Source organism: Canis aureus, chromosome 22 (genome assembly GCF_053574225.1).
Source record: "Canis aureus isolate CA01 chromosome 22, VMU_Caureus_v.1.0, whole genome shotgun sequence".
Classification (NCBI taxonomy): Eukaryota; Metazoa; Chordata; class Mammalia; order Carnivora; family Canidae; genus Canis; species Canis aureus.
The window spans coordinates 37,828,012-37,852,924 of NC_135632.1; the positions used below are offsets into that span (position 1 = coordinate 37,828,012).

The window sequence follows — 24,913 nt, forward strand, 5'->3', positions numbered from 1 at the left end:
AAGGAAAATACAAGAAATGCTCAACTGCATTGGAATGATTACATAGTTGTAGCACTGATAAAATATTTTTGAATATTATATAATGCTGTAGAAAAATGCCAATATTGCAATACTGCACAGATTAGTCATCACATTAGACTTTATGTACCATGCTCTTTGTATAAAGAAATTTTCAATTAGGAACCAAGAGAGAGAGATGTCAAATAAACAAAGACAATCAGGAAATCCAAAAATAGTTACAGTGATTGTCTCTAGACTATGTCCTTAATAGTTAGTTTTTAAATTGTCATCTGTATAATTTTTTGTGTTTTCTATATAAACATGTATTAATCTTATATTGAGAGAAAGGAAAATAATTTCCTCAGAAGACCTAGTTCAAATGTTGTGCCCCTGGTGCAGCTCCTACCAAGTGCCCTATTCTATTGAGCCAAATGCCATCTGTGAATTCTTCTGTCATCACACCATGGAACCCTTCATCACATTTTCATTTTCTATCATTCATTAAAAAATGATGATTTACATTAGTATTTTAAAGGCTCTGAAAAGTCTCAATGTTAACTATTACTTATTCTAGTATTTTCCAAACATATTTGTCCACAGGACAATGCAGGACATGCATCACTATTCTATAGAATAAGGAGTCCACATAGTCATATCAACTACTCTTTGACATTTACTCAATGAATAAATAAAACCAATGAATCAACAAATCATACATATTGAATTCTTATTAATTTTTTACTGTCGATGAACTTAAACTAAGAGTTTCCCTAGTTTATTTATATGTACTTATATTTCCCATATCCTACGGATCTAATTCAATGAACTTTAAAAGTGCCTACTGGGAGCAAGGCACTCGGTAATGTGTAAAGGTATTTTATTTTACATGGTCAGATCTCAGCCCAGTATAATTCACCACTTCCTCATTTATTTCAGACTTCAAAAAGATTTAAATCACTTTCCATAGATGAGTGTATATCTATGTGATCATTACTCAAATTTAACCAAGAGTGAGAATATCATTCAATATGGGTGAAAACTGACAATGAAAGAATCCAAGCATCCTCTCACAGAAACATACAAATACCAGATGGAGTTTCCTGCTTTCTGAAAGTTGATGACACTATATTTCCAAACAAATATCATATGCCAAAAATAAGAGCCCATCTGGAATTTTATAATTAATTATTTTCTCTGCCAAAGAATCTTTTTTTTTTTTTTTCTACTGTAATGGCTACCTTCCATCCCATTCCTACCTTAGACCATAGGATTTCTTATGACCATTTGTTTTACAACTATATGAGCTATAGAAAAGTATGCAAAATATTTGGAAATACTTGGTAACTTCACATTGAAAATAGTATGAGATGTTTTCATATATAAACAGCAAGCTTCCCAGCACATGTACATATATCACCAAAGATGAAAAGTGGACACAAAGTCTCCGAAATAAGGGAAAAATCAGTCATAGAATTTAAACTTGTTACTTTCATGTAAGAATTGCAAAATTCTGTCCTCCAACACTGCATATATAGCAAGTGCCCCAAAATAGTATGTTCAGGAACATATAATAGAATTAAAAGATGTCATGATTTTGAGAGAGAAGGACACCGAAGGGTGGCTGGAATTAAAGATGATCATTTTATTATATAAACTGTTTTTAAAATGTCTTAATGAATGCAAACATATCCTTCATAATGAAATGAGGAAAACCAAATATTTTCATATGGAATGCTATGTTTTAAAAAATCAGAATACTTTAAAAACATTATCTTCCTTTAAAAAACATAGCCAGACCCTTTCGGGGGAGAGGGAAGAGACGAAGAAACAAAGTCAAAGGGTTTAAAAGGTTGTTGATTTCGTGGTTTGATCCAAGGAGACAGTGCAGGACCAGGTCTCTTGTGATCCTGACCTGTGAGATGATAGAGAATCCTCTAGAAAAGCAGGTCACTGTAGAGGACTGCCTTTTCTGTTCATAATCTCTCCTCTATCCATTCCCAAGAGCATTCCTAGACAGGTGATGATCCTGGGTCTGTCTTTTACCCTTTTAAAGGGCATTCATTAATTCATTTATTCAAACAATATTTCTTGAGCATCTGTTACATTCCAATCAATCTTGTAGGGGTGAGAACCCAGTCATGAATCAGCACATATCTGAACCCTCAGCCAGGATATAGCAGTATAGAAATTCTTACACAGAGGAATCTCTAGCCCTAATTACACAACACAATATTTTAATATATTTTTACTCATTTGTTCAATGAATATTTATTGAGGGATAACATTGCTCCAGTTTTTCTTTTATTAAACCCTGGAGCCAATAGGTATTTTTAAATATCCTTTTATATGTTATGTATAGGTATTATAGTTAAAGCACTTTCCTTAGAAAATGTCCGAATGTATGGTTGTTGTGTTTTAAATATATACATGATTGTTTTTTCTAATATATACTTTATCTGTATAATATATATTACTATATATAGACATATATAGATATGTATACTGATATATATTTTATTATATATAATAATATATATAATATATATATATTATATATATTATATATATTAAACTGAAGCCCAGCTGCACGACTTCAGATTGCTTACACAATTCATGGTATGTTACAATGAGAAAATTTCGGCTGAGACTTGACTGCCTCCCATCCAAAATTGGAGTAATAGTACAGTTATTATGAGACCTCAATGAGATGAAATGTGAAAAAAACTTAGTGCATGGCATCGAATATGTTGCTTTGGTTTTTAGTATTATGTAAATTTTTATATTGATATTTTGGACCAAGGAGCATTTTGTCTACTTTAAACCAGAACATTTAAAGCACCTTTCAGAAACTTGGCAGGAAAAATGCTGGAATACTACTCTCCAGGCCCACCTTATTTTTTAGGATAGAGGTCATTCTGTTGTAATGATGTGTCAGCTTAAGGCATGTCAGCTTCTGGAAAGACATTGTCATCAGTCTGGGTCTGGATACAAGTCACCTTTATCATTTCCAAGAAAAGAATATCTTTTTAAAAAATCAATCTCAAAATGTCTGATGTTACTGAAACTCTGCTGCTTTTCATCTTTTTCCTAGAAGAGGATGCTTTGGATAGCAGGATTTTCCCTGAGTCTTGTTATTACTATTTTCATCTCTTCCTTCTTCATGAGGACAGAAAGGAAACTCTTAGGCCAATCTTTTTTTTTTTTTTTTTTTTTCCCATATGTCTTTCAGGCCCAAAATATTTTAAGCTTCCTCTTCATCAGCAGAAGAGACTAATACAAAGTGAAGAAAAGGGAAATTTATTCTCCTCTAAGCAGCAAGTTGGAGAAGGAAACTTAAATTATGTTCCAAAACATTTATTTCCTTGTATGCAATATTTGTTAAAAGGCTAAAAGACCCTAGGGTAAAGTGAAAGGAGAGCTTTCAAGAGTGTATAGAAAGTGAGTTATTAGTGTGGTATTACTGTGTCAGAAAGAAAAAAAATACTGGCTTATGCCACTGCTTATGAATCTTTGTGTGTTTGAAAAATTTTCCAAGGTCAAGTTTCTAAAAGTATGACTTGAAAACAGCGATTTTGCTACTTTTACAATTATCCCATTGCACTGCAGAGTTCTGGCATTCTCTAGACTGCCCCTCTTTGTGAACATTGTGGATCTTGGTATTTTTCTCTCTTCTAGATGAGCCATCGGCTCACCTATTTTTTTTTTTTTCTTCTGCTGAGCAATATTGTTCCTGGGCCCTTTTGTTAAGTCACAATAAACTAGACAAGCAACCAGCAGGCCCTCGACACAAAGTCACTTATTGATCTGAAAACCGTGCTGTGCTAACCTCACCTTAAACCCCTGTAGCATAAAACTCCAGTTCCTCAAAAACAGCCAAAGCATTAACACCCAAACACTTGCCGTCCTTGTTTTCAGTACACATCTGCCATATTTAGAAAAGAGAATTCTGCCTTAGGAAGATGACAATTACTAAGTTTTAGTTGTGGTGACCTTGACATCCAGCATCTTCCAGGTCTCTCTGGAAGTTAAATACTTTGTCTTGTTCCCGAAAGTGCATAAACACATATCAGGTCAATGTCGTGGTTTTAAGGTTGGCATTGCAAATTGACAAGAGTCTGTTTTGTTTGAATAAAAGGGCATTTTAGAAGGGAGGTAAAGAACTGTTTGTCAAAGAGAGGTGTGAGACATATTAATGTCTGAAGTTTTGCATGTGACTGGATTAAAGCATGTTATGAATATACTCATTCATTCATTCATTCATTCACTCATTTATTCACTCAGTCTTTTGGTGGCTAATATGGTCCATAAAGCGTCATAAGTCCTGTTGGACTGTCCAGTTGTGAGCAAAACCATTCTGTTCCCAATAATCTTGTCACTGACAGTCTGTTGGGTTAAAACACAATCATCTCATAAGGAAATGAAGTAACCTACAGATTGTGCCTGGTACAGTGGAGGACGTGAAATACATGTGATAGAGACTAACAGAGGGGAGAAAGAATCCAGCTTCTGTATGGTCTGGAAGATGATCAGTTATATCAGTAAGAGGGAGCAGCAGGTGCAATGGTCCTGAGGCAGGGTAGCCAATGCACATTGAAAGAAAGGGAGGATATTATGAGCTTTGATGTAAAATTGCTCAAAAGTTCTACGTAATACATCGTCAGGTCATGTTATCTGTCCTGTATTATTTCATACAACTCCTTGGAAACATGCTCTTCTTTGGTCGATATTAGATGTCCTTGTGAAGTTCTTGAACTCAACTTTACTTACCTATCCCAAAATCATTGCCAAAATTAGGATGCCATTTCCTTTTCATCACACTAAGCAAAAATCAAAAACAGAGAAGAATGATTCCTTTTGTATGAGATTCTAGAAAAGACAGATTCATCCACAAAATTCATCAGGAAGCAGATTAGTGGTTGCCAGTGCATAGAAACTGCAGGGAGAGGTGACTCTAAAGGGGCAATGAGGGGCTCTGGGGGCCCACATGGGGGGATTCTATCCATATCTTGATGGTTATGGTGGTTCTACAGTAACTATATTTTCAAAATTCATCAAACAGTACACTGAAATGGGCATTTATTATGTGTAAATTATACTTCAATTCAGTTGATTAAAGAGTTATAAAATAAGAAAAAACACTTTTTTTAGACTATTAGTCTTTTTTTAAGATTTATTTATTTATTTTATGATAGACATAGAGAGAGAGAAAGAGAGAGAGAGAGAGAGAGAGGCAGAGACACAGGAGGAGGGAGAAGCAGGCTCCATGCCGGGAGCCGGATGCGGGACTTGATCCCGGGACTCCAGGATTGCGACCTGGGCCGAAGGCAGGTGCCAAACTGCTGAGGCACCCAGGGATCCCCGAAAAAAACTTTTTTTAAAAAAAAGCTCAAATTCTCCTTCTCCATCATCTCTTCGTTAGTCAGACATAAGCTTTCCTTCAACCATTGTGTTAGTGCTATGGGTTTTTGTACTTGTGACAAGCACACCACATAGAGCCTTTAATGAGCATCTTGGTGTTAAGCCGGCTGTTTCTTCTTGGGGCTTGTATATTCCCTCAGGACCGAATCTGCGTCTCATTTGTCTTTTTCTCTCCCCTAAGCACCTACCTCAGAACTCATAAAAGGACCTCATTGAGCACTTGTTAAATCAATAGCACTATTTTCATATTTACAGCCTGCCTGGTTCCCAAAAAGGATGAACAGGAAACAACATTGATTTCCAAGGGTTGATGAATGAATGGAGTGTTCTTGGCACTGGAGCCCACATCCTGGCTCCATGTGTAAAAATTGGGGGCAAAATGGGTTTTCGACCTACCTTCTTCACACCTGTACTTGCTTATTGATTTAGTGAAATGCTTGCGATGGTTTCTCTGTTCTCCGATAGTGAAATGCAGTATAGACCCTCTGCATTTTCCTTCTTAATGGTCCGTTATTTCTCTGTAGAGAGGCCAGTGGTAGAATCAGTGTTGGCAAGCTGCATAGAAGTGGACACAACAGTGTAATAAGAAGGCAGCTATTATGTCCCATTATTACCTCGAGTGAAGGAAAATCGAAGAAGCATAGTGGTCTATCGCATAACTGCCATTCTCGGGTTGTTATGGGGGAAAGCTCTGTAAATCAGCCCTCCTGTGCTGATTCTTGAGGAGACTGTTACCCCCTTCCCGCATACCTTCTCCCATATGCAATTTTTCGTGTTCTCAACTGGCCGATTCCCTGGAATATAAGCTTTTCAAAATATGACACAGAAGTTCACCAATTCCTTCCAACTCATAACACTTTAAAATTGCAACTCCAAATTATTTCTGTAAAAATAGCTGATTTTTATGACTCCTAGGGGATTTCTTATTTTAATCTGAAACCTTCAGAAATGGTTCAGTTTTGTGGAAATGATGGAGGAATGTCTGCTCTTAGCAGTTTTTGTGTTCAAGGGCAAATCAACCTCTGTGCTTGCTAACTCTAATTTTCCAAGGGTTATGAGACTTTAATTTGATTCTTTATCCAGTGTGCATAAAACGTTCACTGGAATTTGCATAATACATTTATTGTATAATCACTCTTCACATTGGTTACCTGCTTCCTCAAATGAACATTGCTTTTTTAAGGGTATATATTAATGTAGGGCCAATTTGAACTTTGTAACCAAACAGAATTAGGTATATCTCTCTGAAGGACAAACATAAAGGAGAGAGAGAAGGAGGGCATGTACTTGTTCTGAAATTGGCTATTATATAAAAATAGCCCCGATCCTGCATTTCCAAATATTAATTTTGCAAATATAAGCAGGGAGAAGATTGCTGTCTTTAAAAACACAGAGGTTTATTATGTGGAGAAGGAATACACTTGTCTGGCTCGTCTCTTAAAATGCATTGTAGGCGAGTGGATTCCATTGGGGTGCCAAATTTCAGCAGTCTAAGAAGGTGAGGGCATTTGAGGAAGAGGGTGCCGAAGGCATTAAGCCAGGAACTTTGAATGCATTTTAATTCCTTCGCGCCCAGAGCCAATATATAATTAAGGCAATATTATTATTACCCTCAATTTTGGTTTAGTGTTCTGTGCCTTTGGACTCCTTGCTATCCAACAGCAGAGCAAAGATTTTAACCCAGACTATATGATGCCAGCATCTTTGTCCTTCAACTATACTGAATGGTTTTCTGTTAAATGTACTTGTCTCGTGTGAGCCACCTTGGAGACTGTGTATTTCTTAACATCAACATGTCCAGTGGAGCCTGAAGAGTTCTTGGCACAGGCACAATTTGGAGACTGGAAGACCTGATAGTAGTTGGAGGAGAAGATGCTGAAGATCCCCATTTTCCCTGCAATTTTACAAGGGTAATAAGGGCAGTCCAGACTTGATGAGTGGCTTGTTCCAGACCACAGTGTCTCAGTCTTTAATGTGCATACAGTTCTCTGGAGATCTTGTCAAAATGTAGACTGAGTAGATCCACAGTGGGCAAGAGATTTTATTTTAAAGATTTATTTATTTATTTATTTATTTATTTATTTATTTATTTATTTATTTATTTATTTGAGAGACAGCACAAGCAGGGAGAGGGGCAAAGGGAGAGGGAAAGAGGGAATCTGCAAGCAGACTCCTCACTGAGCATAGTGCCCAACATGGGGCTCAAACTCACAGCCCTGAGATCACAACCTGAGCTGAAATCAGGAGTCAGCTGCCCAATCAGCTGAGCCATCCAGATGGGCAGTAGATTCTGAATTTGTGCAAACTCTCAAGTGATGCCATTGCTGCTGGTCCACAGACCACACAGAGAGTAATAAAAGAGAAAATCCTCTGCTTACAGAGCCATTTCTCTAGTGATCCATGTCCTGACCTTAAGTACTTAACCATACAGATCACAGTTCTCTAAACTGTATCTTAATCAGCATATCCTAGGATTCTTGAAATCCCATTGTCTTGGGCAACTAAGACTCATCAAGCAAATTCTGCCTATAAGAGAGAGGACTTGAGCTAAAAGTTGTGGATCAGCTATTAAAGGGACACAGAAAAGTTAGTACCATCAACTAGCATACCAATTTCCTACTATCATAAAATTTCCTTGGGGAAAACATAGCTTTCATTATTGAAGAAAAAAACTCTCACTTTCCACTTCTAAATAAATGTGCAATCATGAGTATAATGACATGATCACTATTCAAATTCTTGGCATCCTTTCTGAATCGCAGATCTGAAATTGTGTCGCAAAGTCCCAATGTATTTCCAAAATTCCTTTGAGATGGGTCCAATGTAATTGCAATGAGAAGGAAAATGGGCTTCCGATCTCCTGTATTTCAGGAGGGCATTACTTGAATTTGATTTAACTGGCTTCTGAGATCTTTGGTTTGCATGCATTAGGGTCTTTCTTTGAAGTATCTTTCAAAGAAACAAAAAAACTAAAAAAAAAAAAATCACTGTCTAAGGTCTAGGAGGCTTTAAGAGTATTACTTATTCCTATTAATTTTAAAAATCTTTCAAAATGTTGGAATAAGATCAGTTTTGTGAATTAGTTGGCTAAGACATAATGTAGAGCTCAGAAATCCTTAAGAAATATCTAGGCAATTGGATGTTGAAAATAACAGATTAACAAGATTATAGTGATCCATATTTATTGACCAAGAAAAGTAGCCACATGCCCTATTAAGAGAAAAAATATCTGCATAATCTGATACTATTTGGGTTAAAAATAAAGAAAAAATAAACGAACAGTTTGTTTATTTTTGAGCTGTGGCGTCATGGTTAATTTCCCTCCATATTGACTGAAATTTCCTCAATAAAATTGTATAACTTTTAGAATTAGAAGAAAACAACACTACTATTTATTTTTAGGAGGAAAATGGGCAATTGAAGAGACATTTATAAAATCTCAGATACAGTGTTTTTCATTTCAAGTTTTTGATAGCAGGAATATATATATATATATATATATATATATATATATATATATATATAAAGATTTTATTTATTTATTTATTTGAGAGAGACAGTGAGAGGGCATGAGCAAGAAGAGGGACAGGGGAAAAGGAAGAAACAGACTCCCCACTGAGTAGGGAGCCTGACCTGGGGCTCGATCCCAGACCCTTGGATCCATGACCTGAGCCAAATGCAGACTGACACCTAACTGACTGAGCCACCCAGGCACCCCGGATAGCAGGAATAACTCTTATCACTGTATAAGTTCCTAAGTGCTTCTAATGCATACAACAGTTAAGAGTTCAAGATTAACTTTTGGTTGCTTTTTCAAGCTAGAACATCAGAAGGAATCATAGGAGAGTGTCTTGGGAAGGGGAAACCACAGTACTAAGGTCTAAGTAGAAAGGAACTTAAATTTATGTCAGTAAATACGGTTTTGTTTGGCTTGCTATTTTTTTATTTAAATTTTTACCCCATGCATGCTATTACTCTCAATTACCAATATGTACGTGTTTCTTTATTTTTACAATTTGAATACAGAACTAGAATTATATTTGTTATCTCAGGTGGAATGGAAATAATTAATTTGGGTTCTTATAGGATGTAAAAGACACCATTTTTCATAATGCTAGGGACAGTATTTGTGAATATTTATTTAAAATATTTGGAATAAGCCCTATAAACATACAAATGAAGAATGCATCCAGTAAAGTATGGGTTTAAGAGGGAAAATGCATGACTTTCATTAAACAGAAGCTTCCTGAGGGTTTCAAAGTGAGTTTTGTCAAAGGTTTAGAAGAAGGAAATCATGCATGGAGCCTTTCCCAGGAAATTTAAAAGTTTAAAGGAATGCTGAGCTTTTTGCAGAAATTTGGTTGAAGTGACAGGTCATTGGAGGGAATATCTAGAATGTAGAGTGTAACAAAAACAGAGACTCACAGATAATACATCTTTCTTAAAAAGAGTCCACCTATATGTAGGAGTCACTTCCTCTTCCTTTTTTTGCACTGAGCTACTTAATGCATCCCTGTGGGTGGTTGCCTAATTCTGCTACAATATCCATCCTCTGAAGATGAATGGCCATGGGTCAGGGGATGTCTCTGCTCTAGAAGGATGTGAAAGACTATGCACATGCTTCCTGGGCCATTAGCTGGAGCTATTGAGTGTGAACATGCATTAAAGCACCTGGAGGGTCAGGGGTGGGGACATGGGATTGTCCTTCCCAATGATTCTCACACACTGAGACCATCATCTCTGCTCTTCTTACAGAGCAATCATCTACAGCTCCACAAGTCTATAGAACCAGAGCAAGGAGAGTGAGGGCAGGATGGGGACTAAGGAATGAAATCATAGCTAGCTTTGCCTACCCTACTGTGCACTGGGATTGTAGAGCTATAATTAGAGTGTTCAGTTACAGCTTGCTTCCATCATGGTTACAAACTCAATGTAATGCCGCACTGCATTACGGATTCATTCCTCCCACTGTTGTTGATAGCAGAGACACATAGGACCAATGGTTCACAAAAGACATATATTTTCTTTGTATCCCTGAACACTGCCTGTTAGCAAAGGAAAGCTTTGCAAGATGATTCACAGAGGTTAATCTGCCCATTTACAGCTAAGCAGACTGCTCTCTTAATCTCTGCAATATTATAATAATGGTTGGTCTAGTCAAAGACCTTGGCAAATCAGTGAGTTTCTTTCATCTTAATAAAGCATAGTGATCTCTCTAAGCCCATAAATGATGATCCTGATCTTAATTTTGACTTTATTCAGTATAAAGAAGCAATTTCTCTCGTTTAAAAATCAATTGAACGGGGTGAGTAGGGAAGTGAGTTTTGGGATTTGAATTTGTGTTTGGTTTAATAAGACTTTCTGTGCAACTAAGTGGGATGAGATAGTGTCCCATTTTCAAGTGGCATACCACTAAGCACTTTGCTCCCTAAATGTGTCTGTCTTTGTAATTGTTCTATTCTGCTGGGAAATGCTATATGGGACCTAATTTCCTTTTCTGGAGCTCTCTTTTGTCATTTGTGCACAAAATGTATTGACTTTGCCCCCACCTCGAAGAAATGTTTGCCATATTAGAATACTAGCATTTTCCTTTCACTTTTTATGTGGTACTGATTCCTCTCCATACTTTGTGTTTAGCTCAATTCATTTCTGCTGTGCACAAGAAATAGCAAACAGAGAGATAGAATAATACACACATATGTAAATTTAGAACATGGATAATTTTACTATCATGCCACACATTGAAAGGGTGTGGGCATGTTGAATCAGGCATTCAACCCTTATGAGCAGAATTGCATACACAAAGCCATGTGTATTATACAGAAGGAAAACATGGCCTTTTGCATATGCTCACCTAACCTAATCTCCTATGTGTTAGAAGACTCTATTGTATTTAAATTTCCTTATTCACCCTACTAGACCATTAAACTGCCTGACAGGAGGGACTATATTAAGAGTGTCTTAGTTTTCCCTGCAGCACCTAGTGAGCTATCTTTCTTACACATAATAGATGTTCAGTAAATTAAATGATAGGAAAGTCATCCTGATTCAAAAGCATTCCTCATAAGGTCAATCCTACTCCAAAAACTGATGTCTCATTTTAGTGTTTCTGGCACTAGACTATCAGAATGTTTAGGTAATTAAGTTCAAACATCAGGCGAATATAGTGAAGTAATCTGTTTACTGTATAAAGGATGTTGTTACCCTACTTATTTACCTCTATTTGCTAAGCATCTGAAGGCTACAGCCCTTTGCAGAGAAAGTACACATGCTTGTCTTTTTTTTTTCTGTATAAAATCATCCCAAATTACTTTCTGAAGATGTTTCAAAGCATAGGTGATTTCAGATTTTAATGGCTTAGATTTTCTTTCCCTCAAAACAAGCATTCTTGAGCTTTTGCATCCTAGCAGGATTTATCTTTGCCTTTATTTTTCACACATGTAAGTTAGGCCATATGGCTATTATGTTTCCTATGTAGTATCCTTGCTTCATTATACTAATCACTGCAGAGAAGATACTGAAGTAATGACTGGGGTGTCTGGCTAGTTTGGTTTTATAAGCATATAAGTAGTGAAGAATTTATCAGTGCTACCCTGCAACTACCTTCTTTGCTCACATAATGCACAGAATTCAGAAATGCAATAAGAAAAAGACACGCAGCAATTACTCAACATTTTCAGGATGCAAGAGAAATTAGCAGAAATGCAGAGACAAGGAGGCAGCCTGGATTTCACTGGACCTGTAGGAAGCCTGCAAACCACTCCTCCCTTCTGGCAGGTCACCTTCACTCCCTGAAGCTCCAGTTTTCTGCTCCAAACTCAGATGACAGCCACAGAATATTGTTAAACTGAAGTAGAAGGAGGGGCAATTGATGGCAGGGCAATTCTTAAACATTTGTAACTGTTAAATTTGAGTAGAACTTCAGTTGAACGCGTAATTCCCAGACAAAGTGTTCATTTATTCTGTTTAAAAATTGCATTTGACTCACAGCTGGATCGTCTTTGAAAGAAGTTGGGTGTTACATCAAGCCATCTGTGTTTCAAGTGGGCTTTTATGACAGCCATTGTGAAGAGGAAGAGCAATGCAAATGTTGTGAAATTTAGTGTGCAGTTCACTCTGAGAGCAAGTTTCCCTCAGCTGACTAGATGCCACCATGAATCCAAACCAGGAGTTCTGGTTTTGATGTCTCCCTGCCCCCTCCCATATAAAGTACAATCACAATGTTGGTAAATAGGTAGGCAGTTTAAATAAAAACTTTAAAAAGCTAACAGCAACAGAGAAGTACAAATTAAACTGTGAAGCTGGTAAAGAGACTTTTAACAAAATGCAGATGGATTGTCACACAGTGGTCCAGTTGAATGGCAAAGGTCACAGAGAAGTTGCCTACAAATGCACTAAAGGAAAGAACCCAGAACCCTCTGAGCCAATCCATTGTTTGTAGAACTTGGTTACAATTTCTAAGTGTGTGTGTGTGTATTATTTATATATATATAAAGTAATATATATATAAAGTCACCTGGCTTGTAGTGCAATAAAAATAGCAGAACTTTAAATTAACACACCAAGTTTAAAGCGTTTCAGGAAAGCATTGATTATATCTGCCAATGGAATGAGTGCATTTGGCGAATGACCTAATTAGCGTGTAGTTGGTTCTTTCTCACTGCTCTGCTTCCCGCTAATTGCAGAACTGCTGGCCTTCTCCCTCTGACAAGGAAGAAAAACAAGGACAGGGGTGTGTGGAGAAAACAGTGACATTCAGTTTTAATTCATTTGAACCTGCTGCCAAGCTTAATTATGTAATTGAGGGAGTGAGACTGGTGTGCATCCAGCCACTTGGGCTGGGGTTCCGATGGTTACCATTCACCAGTGTTTTATTGAGGATTTTAGCAGTTACCATAAAGCATTATTAGCTGGAGCTGAACTAATCTCCCTACCCTGCCCCTCTCCAGATGTAGGTGCAGAGGTTCTTGTTCTCAGACTTAATTATTTGTCATTAAGGAAAGCAAATTGAAATCAAATCGAAGTCACTTTATTTTGTGGTAAATGTATCATTATTCTTTAGGAGCATCTTTGCATTTTGTTTTTGTTCTTCTGGATGCATTTCTACAATCAGTGTTTTCCAGGGTTGCTTGAGACATTTTTACCTTCGGACTTTCATTTTGATCAGTGAAAGTGAGTATGTATGGAAAACACATAGCTCAGTAAAATATTTCATGTCTGGTGGCTTATTCTTTATTAATAACTTTATGTCAGGGGATGTAAGCACCCCATATTGCCACGGAGTCTTCTGTAAAAGAGATATTTTGTACGAAGGCACCACTTTTCTTGCTGGACTGATGGCTCTAGAAATACACTCTTCTCAAAGTTCACCCATTCCCTCCCTGATTCAGAGAAAGCTCAGGTGTCTCGTTCCCTCAGAGATTTCTTCTGTTTGGATTGAAGTTCAGCTCTGGAGATAGCATTGTGATTTTGTAATATCCTGTGTAATGTGTGGGGGTGAAAGGAAAGGGAGGGAGTCAGAGAAGCTGCTATGCTGGAATAGAGGCAGAGAGTCCTGAAATCAAGAGCCACCTGGCTGGGTGTCAGCATGGCTGAGCCAGACTGGGACCTTTTGGCATTTATATTGTTCGTTATAGTCAAAATGTATTAATAGACATTTTAATCAGTTGATTCCCACTCTAGTCTGAGAAGTATTAGCATCTTTCAAACATACTTTGCATTAACTTTGACAAATCTTTATTAAGCGCATGCTATGTGTTAAGTACAGCCCCAGTAACTGGGTACATACAAATAAGTAACATTCATTAACCAAAAGTGATCTTTTTTTTCTGCCTTCAAGTTGCAATGAGCAAAGAGTAAGGGCAACATGGCATATGTGTTCCAGATTCTCTCAGTCCTTCACTTTTGGAGAACATTAGTCTATAGGTTATCCGCTTGCCCTCCTGAAGTTTTGATCTCTTGCCTCCTGCTTGATCATTCCTATCCCTATCTGAAATTGCCAGAAACAGTCCCATAGTGGGTATGACAAATAAGGATCTGTTGAATAACTTGAACGAATCCTCTGTAGTTCCCTGGCTTCCCACTGAAATCAGCTGAGGAACACACACCTGGGCCACTTTATCAAAGATATTGTTTTACTTTCCCGGGAGTGAGAAATGGACACTGTTTTTTTGTTTTGTTTTGTTTTTGTTTTAGCTCCCAAGGTGATTCCAGTGTACAGCTAAGGTTAAAAACCATGGTATCTCCTATCTTAAAACAAACCAAAACAACTCATTTGACCTCATATCACTTTCTAGCTGACCTATCTCTTAATTCTCCTTCCCAGCAAGATAACAGCGAGGAGGCCTGCAAGCAATCTCTCGACCTCCTCCTCTTTCACTCTTCAACTAGTCTGGCAGGCTTCAGTCCTCACCAATCCTCCCTGAAGCAAATCATGATTGTGCCACCCACGTTCCTAAGCACGCTGGATATTTGCATGCTCTCATCTTGCTCACACTGTTGGGGGCACGTGACAATTGAACATCTCTCGTTGGAACATCTTCTTCCCTTGGCTTTGAGACATCCTATTCCCTTTTCAAAAGTCCCTTTCTCTCTGATTCTCCTGCAGCCTCCTTTGCAATCTCATGTTATTACCTGACACCTAAATACTGAAGTTGTTCAAGCTCCAAACCTGGGCCCTTGGTTTCTACTTACACTAGGCGTTTTTGTCTCTTTCCATCTCTGTAAACCACATATTTATGCTATTGACCTCCTAATTTATATTTCCAATCCTATCTTCTTTTCTGAGCACCAGCCTAATATATCCAACTGCTCCTTGACATTTTTACTTAGATGTCTCACAGGCGTTTCTGACTCAACCGATATTTTAATTTTCCCTCTCCCCTGTTGGATCCTCCTCCAGGCTCCCCATTTCAGTAAATCACATTGCCACCCACCCAGTGGCTTCTGCTGAAAAATCAGTAGTAATCCTTGTCATCTGTATCTCCCTTACTCCCAAACTAGTCAATCTATCTTTAAGTCCTGCTAATTCTGCCTCCAGAGTATGATTCAAATCATTCACTTTATCCCCTCCATTTTATTGCTGGCTACCATTTGTCTGGATTGCTGTAATAGCCTCTAAATCTACTCCTGATTCCATTCTTGCTGCCCACCTTCTCCATAACCATTCAATTTTCAGCAAAAGCCAGTTGGAGGGATATTTTAAGAAATGCAAATCATTTCTTGCTACTGCTTCCTTAATTTTCAATGAGGAGCAATCTGTTGTTAGATTCTATCTTATATGCTTTTGTTTTCTTTCAAGGAAGGACTACCATTTGGTAATTATAGACTCATTTGTGCAGTTTTTCATTTCATGTCCATTTCTCAACTCAACTCTGAAAACGCGTAAGGGTGGGAAGTGGGCTATTCTTTTTAACTCCTTATACCATGTGCCTGGCAAAGTGCCTGAAATAGGATTTTGTTGTTGAATGAAAGAATGAGCATGTGAATGGATGAGGATGATTGATCAAAGCATGAAGCAGGAGGGGGTGCCTTGTCAAACCTCACTTAGCCCATGCTACTAAGAATTCAACTACCCCATGAATAAATGTACTGGCTGAAGAACCGCACTGAATCTGTTTGTGGAACTGTTGTCTTCTGTACCCTGATGGCAAAATCGAGGAGTTTTCAAGAATTGTGTCTTCTGCTTGTTGGGCTTCAGGAGCTACTCAAGAGAGTTTGCAAAGTGGGATTATATAGTAGTTCATTGTGTGGTGTATTTGGCAAGGGCTTATGAGGACTTTGCTTCTAATCCTGGACCTGCCAATTAAGCAGCATGCTGGTTCAGGGTTAGTTATGCCACCTCTCTTGAGCCTCTGTTTCTGTATGTATCCGTGAATGGGCATGAGGCCAGTAAGACCTGATGTCATCATTTCCCCAGGGATCAACATGTCAAACACCCAGCACATTACATGTTACATAGGAAATAATGTCTACATTTTAGTTTTACTCTCTGTTCCCCCTGACTCTCTTTCTTGATTTATTTTGTTCTTTTTCCCCTTTCTCTTTCTGCTTTTATATCCCCTATCTGACTCATCTTAGTGGGTGGTAATACTCCTATTACTCACATAGTTTGAATTTTGTAGGAAGAGAGGAATTAGCGGGACTTAACAGAACAGGCTTCCCTTTGGATGAGAAACACAAACTCACAGCTTCTCTGCCCCGCTTTTCAAGAGCATTTTATGGTACACTGCTGTGTAACAAGTTCATTTTAGGATAACATGCTGGGAGGGAGAAAAAGAAGAAGGGATTCGAAGGGAGAAAATTAAAAAGTTAATTAAAAGAAACAACTTGGTAATTGAATTCCCTCGCGCTCTTCTTTGGTGATGGGGAGGTGGGTCACAGACTGTGGTTAGTAGGCTTGCTCACCTCCAGACTTCAGAGGAGCAAGTATGAGAGTGCAGAGCAAATCCCTGCCTGACCGATGAGAAGAGGATACATATGATGGACTTTTTAGACATGCTACACAAAGCTGCCCACATACTCATTCTTGAGCTTTTTTATTTTGAAATATTCTTGGCAGCTGAAATATTCTAGGCTAAGCCGTGGACTAACACCAGCTAGTTTATGGGCATGGAGAATCCCCTTTCACTGATGCTGCTTCATTGATTCGAGCTATTCCTCTAGCCTCACTCTGTATACAACACTCAAACAGGCAGAAGGGAAGAGAACAGTATAGGGAACTTTTTCAGATTATACTAAAGTAATAAATAAGTGACATGGGTCTTTTTTAAAATTTATTTTTAAAAGAAGCCTTGAATATATAATTACTCTATCACAGATTGCTTAAGAGTTAAAACACTTTATTTAATATTATCATTGAATGAGACAAGGTCCTGTGGTACATTAGCATAGGCTTAAATATCAACTAGAATACAATTCAGACCCTGACTCTCATTTACAACCTTTCTTCATTTACACAGTCAACATACATTTATATATCAAATGTGTATTGTGTTTCAAGCACTGTTGAGGTTGTTGGTAATAAATTTAAGTTCTATCAAGGCTTTTTATTAACATCAACTTTTTTTTGAGATTTTGAAAATTAACTTTAGACATAGACTTTTCTATATTTTTCAGCATTTTGTGGTCCTCATTCTTGCAGCAGATTCACCAAAGAAAGAGGGACGTGGTTAAATAATGCATTACCTTACTCATCAAATTAGCCCAAATCAGATTGCTTACGGTTTACCTCATCTCCACAAAGCAATCTCCAGAAAATAAGGGAATTGCAGTTTTATGTTTAATGATATTGTGCTATCTTCCCTGACATGTTAAGGCCAATAGGTTGAGAGCCTTTATGGTAATTGCAAGAGTTATGAATGCAAGTGTGACCACAAGCACACCTTCCACCAAAATGACAGATGCAGTATTAACAAGGATTTTTTGTGTTTTTACAGGGTATGGTTTTGTAGATTTTGACAGTCCTGCAGCTGCACAGAAAGCAGTAGCATCTCTCAAGGCAAATGGCGTTCAGGCACAGATGGCCAAGGTAAGATCAGTGTTTAGATTTTTTTTTCCTTCTGTGATCGTGTATTTCTTCATTACTGTGAGCTGAATCAGAATTGGAGTTTGCAACAATTTGAATTATACTTACTTGTTAGGGAAGACAAGAAACCCTATATTAGGTTTGCCTTGGAAGAACCTGGCTGGTTTATTTAATTGTTTCTTTGTATATAATTATTAATATGCTCTTTTGTTACGGCGACCTCATTAGCGCTTTAAGGACACTTGTGAAGTGCTCTATTTTACCTGATGAAGAAAGTGCATGCATATGTGTTTGTATGTGTGTGTATCTAAGGCTTTCACCAATAAACAGTTTGAGAGTAGTATGATTCTCAGCAAGTTGTCCTTGGTAAACTGCTAAAAAATTGTTCACTCTCATGTCGGGGAATGCTGAAAGCTGAATGATGCACTTGTCTGATCTATGCAGGGAAATGAATTTAACCAAAGCATACATTGTCTAGATTGTTAGAATTTCACTTCAGTCTTTATATATAGTTTTACTAGATGAAATATCCTAGAGATTAATAACTTCTGATACTCATTTGTTGTATGTAGAACAAGTAGTCTGGAAATTTCTATCTGAAATCATAATGCATCTGTTTATTCAAGAAAATAAATAAGAGCATTTTAAATAGATTTGAATTCTGATTGCAGTGGTAGTTATAAGGATCTACACATGTGATAAAATGGCATAGAAGTATACAGGCATATCAATGTCAGTTTACTGGTTTTGATATTTTATAATAATTATGTAAGATGTAAACTTTGAGGAAACTGGGTGAAAGTGTGTGGTGGGATCTCTTTATACTGTTTTTGCAACTTGTAAATCTATGATTATTTTCAAAATTAAAAAATTTAAGAAAATCATTTATAGCATATATATGCTTGATACATATCTATTTTAGGTTAATGGTCATTTTGCATTTATTCACATGCAAATATATTTTAAAATAATTTTCTGTTTACTATTGCTGAATTTATTTGCCTCTGGATTCTCAAAAGTTAGGTAGAAGAGCCAACAGATCTTGAAATTTAGACCTAATACATCTGGGTCATATTCATGTATATCCTTACCCTTCACTATCTCCATAAGAACTGAGTGATATAATGACCAAGCCATAAAATTTTCAGCCATTTGGATTTTGTTTTGATTGCAAACATTTCCTGATAATATTTTCCAGTTTCAACCTGAGAGAACCAGAGGTGGGATATTGAGTTCTCTTCCACTTCAGATGTCTTTTAGCAAGCTGATACCACTCATATCTCTTAATCTTTGGTTGTGGGTCACTTCTCACAAAGATTACTTTGGTGAACTCATTGCCCTTTATGATACCTTAGTTGTTTTTCAAAGCTGTATAAATTAGAACTTGAATTCTTTCAGCTGTGTAATGTACTCCTCAAGACTGTTCCTGGAAGCTTCGAATTTGGTCATGAACTAAGATGGCTGGAGTTAATATTTGTAATTAATAAGTAAATTACATACATGTCTTGGTTTAAAGGTCACTTGGCAAAACAGTCAAGTTACCTGGCAACTTAAGCAAGAACTCATACCCAGGAAAGTAATGGTAAAATGTAGTTGCTGGATACATGCAAGATATAAAACTTGAAAATGGACTGAAAAGCAGCTGACAAGCATATCATTATAAAAATGCTTATGAAAAAAATTATCATGGAACACCTTTGATTATTGATGGAAGTTTTGATTATTGATTAAGAAGTTTTGGAAATTGGTTGTGGCAGTTTATAACTTAATGGATACAGGGTGTGCAATCTCCACTGTTTCAAGTGTTCTGAGAAAAAAAATATATGTGTAGTTTTACTTGCTAGATAAAAATCACTATCATCTTGCACAACAGGCAAAGTTGGCATTGATTTTATAACTACTGAGGAGCCATTATGACTATTTTCTCTCTGTTTCTAAGCATTCTGGTACACAAGTCTCTGCCTGGCTCCCTCTCTTTTACACACACACACACACACACACACACACACACACACACAGGTGTACCCCAATTGCTGACCTCTCACCTAAATAGGATGCTATCAAAGGGAATGTATTTTAAAGAGCTTCTAAAAAGTTGTTCATTATAGCCAGCATCTTTACCCTTAGCCCAAACCCCACATACACTGCACAATGTACAATATAAGGAGATTCCAAGTGGAATGTTTAGAGGCACTTAATTTATTTCTGGGGTTGCTGAAAGATTTTTACCTTATCAATTATGCTGTCTGTGGAGTAAATTCTTTTTCCTCTTTTTTTTCACAGACTTTGAATCTAAAGCCCAGAGCTTTAGATTCACATCTGAGTACTAGAAAACTTTAAGCAATAAATGGCTCTGTAATTTAACTACCTAGAAGCAAATAAATAGCCTCCCTTTGACAATGAATTGGAACAAGCTTGACCACCTGTATTAGCAGATTTCTCACTGAGCTATTGGATTTCATGGCTTTTTTTCCCCCCTTTGTCCTGGTGATAACTGTAATTTGTTATCATATAAACCTGCAGTCTGCAGGGTGTGTGAAACTTGAACTATATTTTTTGCCATTTAAGTATCTACTGAATCGCCTCCTGCATTCTTGTTCTTATCAATATCCTACGATGCAGGTTGTGATGCTACATTTTAAAGACTCCAGGATAAAAAAAATAAATAAAATAAAAGACTCCAGGATTTTAAAGCAAAAATGCTACAAATAATATAAGTTCCCAATAGCAACCCAGAATGAACATGAAGCTCTCCAAGGGAATCACTCTAGCTAGCTTATTCCAATGTGTGCATATGAAAAATTCAACTGATTTGTCAACTAAGAGGAATCAAACAATAAATCATCCAGTAAGTGGTAATTGATTAATAATGTATAACCATTAACACAGACTAACATTTTCTGTATACTTGCTGTTCTGTCAGAAAGAGTTTTGAGGGATCAAAGGAAATGTTTCTTTGAGGAGAGCAGATTTAGAATATTTTAGTAATACATAGTGGTTAGGAGTGTAGGTTTGGAGAGAGAAACTTGGCCTTGAATTTTGGCTCTGATACCACCCGGATGTGTGGACTTACTTGAGTTTTTTAAATATCTCTTAAACACTCTAATAATAATATTCAGATTATTGGACTAAGGACACCTGTCAGAGTTAATTCTAAAAAATACACAAAAAATTTATCATGGTGCTTAGATTATACAAAGAATTCAATAAATGTTAATTATTCAATGAATGTTGTTATTCATTACATTCAAATATGTTACTGAACCTTCTATAAAGTCTAATGTTTGCTTTAAGCAGTATATCATTTCAAAACAGTCTCTTGAGAAATATAATAAATATCAACAAATATTTTTATTACCTGCTATGTGCCAGGCACTGTGCTAGGTGTTGGAGAATCAAGTTGAATAAAACTTCTCTCTTATTCCGAATCTGTAACATTTAGCCTATCTCCTGGGCTTGTTCCTGGATTGCTCCAGATAAGAATATTAGCTGTTATGGTTCTTGCCAGCCTCAAAGCATTTAGAAGAAAATCATTAGCTAAGGACTATGTCTCTGTAAGCATAAGAAGAAAAGAGCTGAGGACACACTAGCTAAGAATAGCTTCACCTTATAGGTGTTTCTTTTCTTATTAATGAGAAGCTTGTAGATGGGTAGTGAAGGGCAAATGCTGTGGTATGCCCTCAAGGAACAAGGCTTGTGTGCCATTCCTTATGGGTGGCTTTTATCTGTACATATACATGTTATTTCTAAAGCCTAGGTGTGATAGCCCCATCTAAGCCAAGAACAACAAAAGGATGCAGGGATCTGAAGCTAACGGATCATTCTTGCTGATTCTGTCCTTTTAAAAGCTTTCCCAGAACCTAACTTAGGAACTTGTGTTTACATCATAATGGCTCAAATTGAGTCATATGATTTCCCCCTTAGCTGCAAAAGAGTCTGGGATTTATGAATAATTTAGCTTCCTTGCCTCTAATAGAGAAAATTAAGAATAGTTCATCTTTTTGGCTGTCCAACATCCATTACACCATTCTTCCCATTTATACATTATGGGTGGCATGAATTCATTCCTTCCCCAAAGAAGCCTACCTCAAAGCCTCATCCTATAAGCACATCTGGTGATGCCATCATCCCTAGCGGGCTCAGACACAGCTTCTCCTCATGGCTTAGATCTCATAAGCTTAAAAGACAAGTTATCTGTCCCAACTCCCACAGTACAGAACAATAGATAAAAAATAAGATACATGAACCTAAAGGAAGACCAGCAGAAATCGTTAATATACCAAATCTTGGGGGTAGGAATATAATTCCAGCTTTGTCAGTACAGTAAGCTCATTGGTTATTCAGTCATATAATCCCTGTCTGACTCCTGAAGAAATCTTTCTTGTACATTATTACTCACTGAGGCCTCACTGGAAGGCTATGCAGCTTTAGAAACTAAGTTTTCCAGAACGCAAATCTGGAGGCTCTGGAATGGCTCTAATATTGAATGATAGGAATTACTACCAGCCTTGCCTTGAGTTATCTCAAGTGCAGCAGGCCTCTTTCTTATTTTCTATCTGGCAGTTCTGAACACAAGTAAACAGAGCATATCTCCTTCTAGATGAAAAGTTCACAGAGAAGGAGTTACCCCCTCCTCAAGGCCCTTATAGAAGGCTTTTTCAGGTCTACTATTAGCAATGCTATTCCAATTGCCAAAGGTGATTCACCTCACTGTGAGACATGTAGAATAAATCAAAGTTAAGCAATCACAAAAGAGACCAAGTGTCCAAGAGGATGTCAAGCACACCAAGAATAGTATAAAAATCCCATGTCAACTATGGCAGAAACCAGACTGGGACCAGAGGAAAGTAATTCTCTTCCATAAGTCAATGACCTTAACAGTTCTCTTTAAGGAAAAACAAACAAACAAAACATGAGGGTTTTTAAATTTTTTTTAAATTTTTTTATGAGTTTTTTTAACTTAAGATCAGAAGTGATAAAAAGTGAAAAATTAGTGACTACAGGAAAATAAATTCTGTAAATTCAAATATGTAATGCACAAAATTAATTTAAAAATACATTACCCCAATACATAACCGTAATGGTGATATTCTAGTAGAAGAATTTTAGTTAATGAAGTAAGGCCCACTTTATAGAATGCTCCAGAAAAAAAATTTTAAGGCTTGAACATTTGCCTCATGATGTGTCTTGTTATCAACCTGAATGCACAGGCATGTGCTGTCATCTGAGGCCCTGCTAATAATCTTTGCTTTTACCATACCAGGGATATGAGAGTAAGCAGGTTATTTGATATCCATGTGTCACTACAATAGGGTTGGACTTACTGCGTTACCAGTAGGCAAGTTCAGTAGGCAAGCAATACTTAATATAATGATGGGCAAGTGCTGTCTGGAGATGCTAATATTCTAAAAATAACGTCCTGGTGTTTTTGTTTTGTTTTGTTTTCAACAGAATCAAAGGATCAGAGAGGATTTTAGTTAATGAAGGAAGGCCTACTTTATAGAATGCTCTAGATGCTATCATTTGTTCAGATCCCCAAATCCCCATAACCCCAAGGAGATAAGGACTATAGCCTAATGTTTAGGTAGAAATCTCTTTTATTTTCTTAGTCTTTCAACACATTTATGCTGAACACTTACTATGTACCAAGATTGCTCTACATGCTAAAGACACTGAACCAGTTTTATGAAGATCACATTCTTTGGTGGAAGGCAGAAAATGAACAAAGAGATACAATACATTAGTTAATAAGAAGTGGTTCTAAGACAATTAAAAGAGGCTAAGGATAATAAATATATAGGGTATGAGGATGGGGGTGAAGGTGGGGCTGAGATGCATTTTAGATAGAGTGGTCAGAGAGATTGTCTATGATGAGGTAATATTTGAACAGAGATCAAAAAGAAATGAAGAGAGCAAATTACAGTATAATGTCATAATAAGAGATTGTTATGAAAAAATTTTCTGTAGTAATTCAAAATAGAGCAGACTTTTTAGGGAGCTAACATGTCTGGGCTTTGTTATCATCTTTATCCCACACCTTCTTCTTAATATGGAAGAGAGAGATATACCACCATCCCTTCCTTTATTTTTTGTAGGAATTTTCTGGTTTCAATCTATCATAATGGTGCATTTCTTAGAAAATATTTTTTCATATGAACCAAAATCCAATCGAATCAGTAAATATTTTCTTCCAGTACTTAACTTCTTCAAATCGTGTTATTCAGTTGTACTGGTGGATGTAAAGAGATGACAAGATATCCTACACCACTGTTATGAAATGTTCTTTAAATAACTGTAATTTCAAAGAGTGGCAGTCCAATGTTGGTTTTAACACAGTTCATTACTCTTGGATGACTGATGCCATGTAATGAAAACCTTGCTCTGTGTCATTTCCTAAAATGAATCTTTGTGTCACATGTTCTTGTGAAAGACATTTCCAACAGAAGAACATCTCTCACAAACACCAAGTATTATTTTCCTCATGATGGAGATTTTTGAAGTTGTCAGTGAAAGAAAGACTAGTGGTTGGTCTTTCACATGTCTATAAAATATTTGTGAGTGTTTGCTTGGTTGGCTATGGCAACTTACCTTATTTTTTTTATCCTAATGCTGAATGCAGGGATACAAAACCCAATATTGAAATTGTCAGGGTTGATCTTAATCCTATTTGTTAATTATTTGAAGTTTTTGAAGCAGAATCCTCTGAAGTTAAATATTTGTATTAGCTTCTACAAAATGATTTACATAATCAGGTTGTTACCCCGTGCTTTTGCAAGGACTCTAGTATATTTTCTTTGGTGGAATGGTGGGTATGTGCTCTAATTGGATTTCCTGCTTTCCCAGCATTTGACAGAAACACAAATCAATGAAAAAATTTACCTTAATTTGTTTTGTAAGTTGGGGTTTCTACCAGGTGTCCTGATACTTTCTTATTGCAGGATGCTGTGGACTACAAATTCTCTTCATTCA

The 24,913-nt window shown here is 36.9% G+C and overlaps 1 protein-coding gene and 1 long non-coding RNA gene across 26 annotated transcripts in view; one reads left to right on the plus strand and one right to left on the minus strand.

The window, feature by feature from the left end:
• The window catches only part of LOC144294016 (uncharacterized), a 58,023-nt gene extending 36,225 nt beyond the window's left edge, over nucleotides 1–21,798 (minus strand). For 4 of the 5 annotated variants that reach the window (XR_013361396.1, XR_013361395.1, XR_013361397.1 and 1 more), the window contains exons 1-2: nucleotides 21,303–21,798; nucleotides 5,815–5,973 (exon numbers count right to left, since the gene is read on the minus strand). This is a non-coding gene — a long non-coding RNA (uncharacterized LOC144294016). Of the gene's footprint in view, nucleotides 1–4,767; nucleotides 4,818–5,814; nucleotides 5,974–21,302 lie in introns of all 5 variants that reach the window. The other variant, XR_013361398.1, reaches the window with a different exon arrangement.
• Nucleotides 1–24,913, plus strand: part of RBMS3 (RNA binding motif single stranded interacting protein 3) — a 1,278,684-nt gene that overhangs the window by 856,771 nt on the left and 397,000 nt on the right. For all 21 annotated transcript variants that reach the window (XM_077865504.1, XM_077865505.1, XM_077865510.1 and 18 more), the window contains one exon: nucleotides 17,856–17,947. In XM_077865504.1, the coding sequence (XP_077721630.1) occupies nucleotides 17,856–17,947 (92 nt within the window). The remainder of the gene's footprint in view (nucleotides 1–17,855; nucleotides 17,948–24,913) is intronic.